Source organism: Phodopus roborovskii, unplaced genomic scaffold (assembly GCF_943737965.1).
Source record: "Phodopus roborovskii unplaced genomic scaffold, PHOROB, whole genome shotgun sequence".
NCBI classification, from domain to species: Eukaryota; Metazoa; Chordata; class Mammalia; order Rodentia; family Cricetidae; genus Phodopus; species Phodopus roborovskii.
The window spans coordinates 59172991-59181281 of record NW_026126511.1 but is presented as its reverse complement, the minus strand read 5'-3'; the positions used below and the strand labels follow the sequence as shown (position 1 = coordinate 59181281).

Sequence of the window (8291 nt, the reverse complement as noted above, 5' to 3'; positions counted from 1 at the left end):
AAGGACTTTCTAATATTCAATGAGAATGAGGGCACAACATACCCGAACTTATGGGACACCTTGAAAGCAGTGCTACCAGGGAAGTTCATTGTACTAAGTGCCCATATGAAGAAAACAGAGGATAGTCACATAAGAGAATTAACAGCACAAATGAAAGCCTTAGAACAAAGAGAAGTGAACTCACCCAGTAGGAGTAGACGCCAGGAAATAATCAACTTGAGGGTTGAAATCAACAGAATAAAAACCAGGAAAACAATATGAAAAATCAGTACAACGAAGAGATGGTTTTTTGAGAAAATCAACAAGATAGACAAACCTTTATACAAATTAATGAAACATCAGAGAGAGAAAATGCAAATTAACAAAATCAAAAATGAAAAGAGGAACATAACAACAGACACAGAGGAAATCCAGACAATGTTCAGGTCATAATTTGAAAATCCGTATTCCACAAAAATTGAAAATTTAAAGGAAATGGACAAATTTCTGGATAACTATCACTTACCAAAATTAAATCAAGAACAGACAAACAACTTAAATAGACCTATAACCCGCAATGAAATAGAAGCAGTCATCGAAAGCCTTCCAACCAAAAAAAGTCCAGGGCTAGATGGATTCAGCGCAGAATTCTACTAGACATTCAAGGAAGAACTCATACCAGTACTCCTCAAACTGTTCCACAAGATAGAAACAGAAGGTTCATTGCCAAACTCTTTTTATGAGGCCACAATATCCTTGGTACCCAAGCCTCACAAAGACACAACTAAGAAAGATAATTACAGACCAATATCCCTGATGAACATCGATGCAAAAATTCTCAATAAAATACTGGCAAACCGAATTCAAGAATACATCAGAGAAATCATCCACCATGATCAAATAGGCTTCATCCCTGGAATGTAGGGATGGTTTAACATACAAAATCTATCCATGTGATCCACCATATAAACAAACAGAAAAAGAAAAACCATATGATTATCTCCCTAGATGTGGAAAAAGCCTTCCAAAAAATTCAACACCCTTTCATGATAAAGGTCTTGGAGAGGTCAGGGATAACAGGAACATACCTAAACATAATAAGAGCAATAGACAGCAAACCAACTGCCAAAATCAAACTAAATGGAGAGAAACTTAAGCCAATTCCTCTAAAATCAAGAACAAGACAAGGGTGACCTCTCTCTCCATATCTCTTCAATATCATACTAGAAGTTCTAGCTAATGCTGTAAGACAACAAAAGGAGATCAAGGGGATCCAAATTGGAAAAGAAGAACTCAAACTGTCTCTATTTGCAGAAGATAAGATAGTTTACATAAGCAACCCAATAAACTCTAAGAGGGAAGTCCTACAGCTGATAAACACCTTCAGCAAACTAGCAGGATACAAGATAAACTCAAAAAAATCAGTAACCCTAGTTTTTTCAGATGACAAAGTGACAGAGAAAGAAATCAGAGAAACATCACCCTTTACAATAGCCACAAGCAACATAAAGTATCTTGGTGTAACACTTACCAAACAGGTAAAAGACCTATATAATAAGAACTTTGTGACTTTAAGGAAAGAAATTAAAGAAGTTACCAGAAAATGGAAAGATCTCCCATGCTCTTGGATAGGTAGGATAAACATAGTAAAAATGACAATCTTGCCAAAAGCAATCTACAGATTCAATGCAATCCCCATTAAAATCCCACCACAATTCTTCACCGACCTTGAAAGGCTAATAACCAACTTTATATGGAAAAACAAAAGACCCAGGATAGCCAAAACAACCCTATACAATAAAAGAACGTCAGGAGGCATCACCTTTCCTGAATTTAAGCTTTACTACAGAGCTATAGTTCTGAAAATAACCTGGTATTGGCATAAAAATAAACAGGTAGAGCAATGGAATCGAATAGAAAACCCTGATATTAACCCACACACCTATGAACACATAGTTTTGACAAAACAGATAAAATTATTCAATGGGGTGACGACAGCATCTTCAACAAATGGTGCTGGCACAATTGGATGAGGGTGTGTAGAAGACTGCAGATAGACCCATGTCTGTCACCATGCACAAAACTCAAGTCCAAATGGATCAAAGACCTCAACATCAATTCAGCCACATTGAAACTCTTAGAAGAGAAAGTAGGAGGTACCCTTGAAAAATTGTTATAGGAGACCACTTCCTGAACATAACTCCAGGAGCACAGACACTGAGAGGAACAATTAATAAATGGGACCTCTTCAAACTTAGAGCTTCTGTAAGGCAAAGGACACAGTGGACAATATCAAACGGCAGCCCACAGACTGGGAAAAGATTTTCACCAATCCTATATCCGAGTTCTATACAAAGAACTCAAGAAACTAGTCAACAAAACACCAAATAACCATATTAAAAATGGGGTACAGAACTGAAGAAAGAATTCTCAATGGAGGAAATCAAAAAGGCTGAAAGACACTTAAGAAAATGTTCCACATCCCTAGCTATCAGGGAAATGCAGATCAAAACAACTTTGAGATACCATCTTACTCCTGCCAGAATGGCTAAAATTAGAAACACCAATGATGACTCATGTTGGAGAGGATGTGGAGAAAGGGGAACACTCCTCCACTGCTGGTGGGAGTGCAAACTCATACAGCCATTTGGGAGATCACTATGGCGGTTCCTCAAGAAAATGGGAATTAGTTTACCACAGGACCCAGCAATCCCCCTCTTAGGCATATACCCACAGGATTCACATCCATGCAACAAAGACTTCTGTTCAACTATGTTCATAGCAGCACTATTTGTAATAGCAAGAACCTGGAAGCAACCTAGATGCCCCTCAACTGAAGAATGGTTAATGAAGATGTGGCACATCTACACAATGGAATACTACTCTGCAGGAAAAAAAACTGGTATCTTGAAATTTGCAGGCAAGTAGATGGCACTTGAAGAAACCATCCTGAATGAGATAACCCAGTCACAAAAAGAGGAACACAGTATGTACTCACTCATCTATGGATTTTAGACCTAGAGCAAAGGTTCACCAGCCTATAATTAACACCATCAGAGGAACTAGGATATAAGGTGTATTCTAAGAGATTCTTATAAAGTCCCTCACAGAACTGGGAAGGGACAAGTCCCCCAGAGCTCAGGGGAAGTGGGGGGTGTCCAGGGATTGGAGAGAGAAGTGGGAGGAAACGAGGGGGGAGGAAAGGAAAACATGTGCGACCAGGAAGATTGAGCCTGGTTAGGAATAAAAACCGGAAAGAGAGAGGGAGACAGAGAGAGCAAGAGAGAACATAAAAGAAGAAGCCAATATTGGTTTGAAGATAAAATTGAACACAAAGAAAGGTCTAGAGAACTACAAGACTGCTGCCAACTAACAATTTGAGATTCCATAGAAAGGCTACCATAAATGCCCTTCCCGGAGAGTGAGATCAACAACTAACTTATCCATGGAGCCCTCAACTAATGCCTGTTGGAAACAGGAGCAAACATCCATACATAACCACTGAGTTGAAGTAGAACTCAGATGCAGATGGAGAGGACAAGACCAGGCTGTAGAAACACATAGAGACAGCTTACCTGAACAAGGAGGAGCTAATGGGCCACCAGACTGATGGCTGGGAAACCATCATGGGACTGATTCAGGCCCCCCTGAATATGGGTCTCAGCCAGAAGGACTGAGCAGTCTAAGGGACCTCAGACAGTGGAGCCAGGATGTATCCCTGGTGCACAAAAGGACTTTGAGAACACATCCCCCATGGAGGGATATCTGCCTTAATCTAGAGACAGGAGAGAAGCCCTAGTCCCTACTTCCCATGACCTGTCTGACCTACATGATCCCAACTGGATGGCATTCCCTTCATACGGAATTGGGGTGGGGGGATTGGAGGAGAGGGTGGTTAGAGTGTATGTGAGAGGGCAGAGAGGGCAAAAGGGAGGAAATGAGGGAGGGAGAAAGGGAGAGAGGGAGGGAAGGAAAGGGGGAGGGAGGGAGAGGGAACTGGGATCGACATGTAAAATAATAAATTAAATTAAAAAAAATGCTTTGACTCCAAAATTTAAGTTGAAGGACAAGTTACTGGGGAAAAGGATTTCTATTTTTGTTTCCACAGAAAATGAAAAGATGTGGATTCCTTCCAGACTAATGTGGTTTGATCAAGCCATACCACCTCAAACAGAGTACCAGGTGACCCTACATTTAAAACAGCTGAACAAACAGCCTTACAGACAACAGCCAGGATTTCTGAATCTTCTTAGAATCCCCCATGACAGCATCCCTTACCAGCAGGAAGTAGTTTGGAAAGACCAATGCCCAAGTTTCCAAATATTGTCTATAAATGTTTGTTTTCATTTAAATGGACTTGGTTATATAAAATAAAATAAAAAAGAAACACCAATGATGACTCATGTTGGAGAGGATGTGGAGAAAGGGGAACACTCCTCCATGCTGTTGGGAGTGCAAACTCATGCAGCCATTTTGGAGATCAGTATGGCGGTTCCTCAAGAAAATGGGAATTAGTTTACCACAGGACGCGGCAATCCCCCTCTTAGGCATATACCCAAAGGATTCACATCCATGCAACAAAGACTTCTGTTCATCTATGTTCATAGCAGCACTATTTGTAATAGCAAGAACCTGGAAGCAACCTAGATGCCCCTCAACTGAATAATGGTTAATGAAGATGTGGCACATCTACTCAATGGAATACTACTCTGCAGAAAAAAATAATGGTATCTTGAAATTCGCAGGCAAGTGGATGGCACTTGAAGAAACCATCCTGAATGAGATAACCCAGTCACAAAAAGAGGAACACAGTATGTACTCACTCATATATGGATTTTAGACCTAGATCAAAGATCACCAGCCTATAATTCACACAAGACAATATCCTTGATGAACAGAGACTCAAAAATATTCGGTGATATAATTGCCAACAGAATAAAGCCATACGTTTTAAAAAGAAAAATATTATATTCCACAACTATATTGGCATAATCTCTGAAATGTTATGATAGCTCAAAACATACAAATTAATAAAAGCAATAAAATACACAAATGTACTTAAAGACAAAAGTCACATGATCATCTCATAGACATAGAAGAGGCCTTTGACAAAATCCAACATGTCCCCATATTACCAGTTTGCCTGGCACAGTAATTCACTGGTGCAGTAATGTCACACACACACACACACACACACACACACACACACACACACACACACACATCTTAATGGTACCCAACATTTCTCCCATTAGACTGAAGATACACCTCATAGTAGTGATCCCATGTCTGGTTGGTACTGGAAATCTAGCTAACTTATAAAGTATGAGTGAAGTCATGGTAATTAAAGGAGAATCTTTAACCTCTACTTGTTGCTCCAGACATAATCACTAAAAACAAGCTATAAATAATTGTCCTTATACCCACAGATTACTGTAGTCTTCACCCCTCATCAAGAAAACTGTTCTAGCAGACCACTAAAGTATAGTGCAACCAATCAAACTGCAGGGTTATGGATCCCAGTCCCAAGGAATATATCTGCAAAATAGATCTGCACCTTACCCTCCAGGAACACTGCAGAAGATAAGGCAGATTGACTGTAAAAGGTGAGGTTTGAGGAGTTTTCTGGAAGACTGTGTCTCTTGCTGATATCAGAAGTCTCATCAACATGCCCATTGAAACATGAACTGAACAAAGATGGCACCATTGAACATGCCAGAGTGGACTGGAGCAGCCCATGAGGCCTGAACCTTGCACAGAGAGGTGTAGGCAACTGAGGAAAGCTGGGGACAAGAGAGGGGTGGTCTTACCCAAGGAAGAACACACCAATTGGCAGTCCAGCACCAAATGGTCACCCTTGAAAACAACCTACACATAAAATTATATGGTTTGCATAGGTTGTATTTAGGAATATATATATATACATATATATGTATGTATATATATATATACATACATATATATGTATATATATATGTATTCACATATACTTCTACCCATGAAATAATAATTAATTAAAAAAATAGCCATGTATTTGAAGGAATGTTGAAAGGGATACATGGGAGAATTTGGAGGGAGAAAAGGGAATGGAGAATTATTGTGGTTAAATAATAATCTCAAAATTAGTAATTAAAATATACAATAACATCAGAACTAAAAAGATCAGGATGGTAACCCAAGCTGCAACTTTTGTTTACTATTACAACCTGGGGTCTGTGTACCCTTCCTGTAGAGAAGCAAGTCTGTTTACCCCGCATCTGATAACTATGAAAAAAAAAAAAAAAAAAAAAAAAAAACATGGCTCACTGCTTAATTGTGTTTCTCTTTTAAAACAAAGAGGTTGTAGTAACCATGGTCCAAGAGTAAAGCTCATGGTGCTGGTTTTTCCTACTGAAGAAAAAGTTATAGAAGATGCATAAACATAGTGGCCACAGATTTAGTTATTTAATGACTTAGGGCATAAAGTCACCCATAAAGATAATAAAACAATTATCAGGAACAACATCTGAACAATTACATGAAGACAGCCATGAACACGATAACAAGAAAGTGGAAGAGCTTGCATCTCCGTTACATTTAAAACCAGGATTTTCTAGTAGGCTCAAGGAAGGAAATTCATATTTTAAACAGGTGGAGTTTAACCTAAATACTTAGTGTGGCAAAGGCAGAAAGTGAAGTTCATTATTTAGACTTAGCTAGGAGAGCAAGTCAGTTTGTGTTAGGAGGAAATGTTTTAAGAGCAAAGGGTAACCTTTTTCAAAAGTTCAGATCACTCCATAGAGTTTAATAAATTATGTGTTTCTACATTTGTACTGGAATTCTGAAATTTGTGAGTATTTCTTATACAATGTGACATCTGCCCCGGAAAACTTCCTTCAAAAATGCCTTAAAATTGTCATTTCCTGACCTTGCTTGGTGACACATGCCTTTAATCCCAGCACTTGGCAGGCAGAGAGGAAGGGGGATTTCTTTGAGTTGAAAGCCAGCCTGGTCGACAGAGCGAGTTCCAGAACAGTCTCCAAAGCAATACAAAGACATCCTGTCTCGACAAGCCCACACCCCCCAAAAGAAAAAGAAATTGGCATTCACTTAAAACAGAGAGAGTTTGACCTTTGAAGTAGCAGTGGCCCTCAACCAAATGCATTATTTCCTTGTCTTGTAGCAAATATTGCCACATGTAACTGTTCACTCTCTGACCACCAGGGGGCGCAGTGCCCTAACACTATGGTATTTCCTGTGTGAATTTAAGACTCATTCTGTTTTCAACATGCTAAGCATCTAGAACATTGTATAGATGCCACTAAAGATGGACTCTTCTCCAGGCCTCGTGACTGCGATACTCCTCATACTTGGTAAGTAAAGTGATTTAAACTTTATACATTTTTATATCAACAAAGTCTTGAGTACTAAGTTTATCCAAAAGCTTCTTTGTCTTTAAGGTGACATACATATCTCTTTTCTTTTCTTTTCTCCAGCAAGGACCCATGGAGACTCAGTGATGCAGACATACGGTAAATTGACTCTCTCAGAAAAGGACTTTCTTACTATATACTGCAACTATTCAGCCTCGGGCTACCCAACCCTGTTCTGGTACGTGCAGTATCCCGGAGAAGGTCCACAGCTCCTCTTCAGAGCCTCAAAGGCCGATGAGACAGGAAGTAGCAGAGGTTTTGAAGCTACATATGACAAAGGATCCACTTCCTTCCACTTGCAGAAAGCCTCGGTCCAGGAGTCAGACTCGGCTGTGTACTACTGTGCTCTGAGTGACACAGTGGCAGAAACCACAGGGGGAGCCGAACACAAACTCAGCACCAGGGGCCTGGCTGCTGAGCTCCTGCCTCTGGAATTGCTTTGGTTCCTGTGCTGTGTGCCTCTCCATTTCACTTGGCACAAAAGTCAAACAAACAGCCACAGCTGAAGAACAAGAAGCAGAGTCTTCCAACCTCTGCTCTTGATTGGGAGGGACCAAAGCACAATCTGACAGAAACCTGTCTCTTATGGATCCTGAGATCCCCCAGTAAAGCCCTGTGACTAACAAGTTGTCTGCTTCTCTTAGAAGTCTGTCCTCCACATCTTCTTCCACAGCTTTCTGGTAGAGCTTGCTGTATAGCAAATTTCAAGAAATGGGGCATGCCCACAAACGGCTTTTGCATAATGTTTTCTGAAAGATGGAGAGGTGACAGGACAGCTCAGTGTCCCCATACCTAGTATACCTATAGAGAAGGAAGAGGGACAAAGCCAGGCCTGCAGCACAAGCCCAGAGAGGACAGGGACTTCAACTGTGCAGAGAGAGTTTTCCTTTACTATTAGTA

At 40.2% G+C, this 8291-nt stretch overlaps 1 gene segment (V, D, J or C); it reads left to right on the top strand.

Annotated features, from left to right (window-relative positions):
• Window positions 1–7273: 7273 nt before the first annotated feature.
• On the top strand, window positions 7274–7897 carry LOC127230081 (T cell receptor alpha variable 9-2-like). The segment is given in 2 exon segments: window positions 7274–7331; window positions 7455–7897. Coding segments are annotated over 2 exon segments (501 nt in total).
• Window positions 7898–8291: the final 394 nt, after the last annotated feature.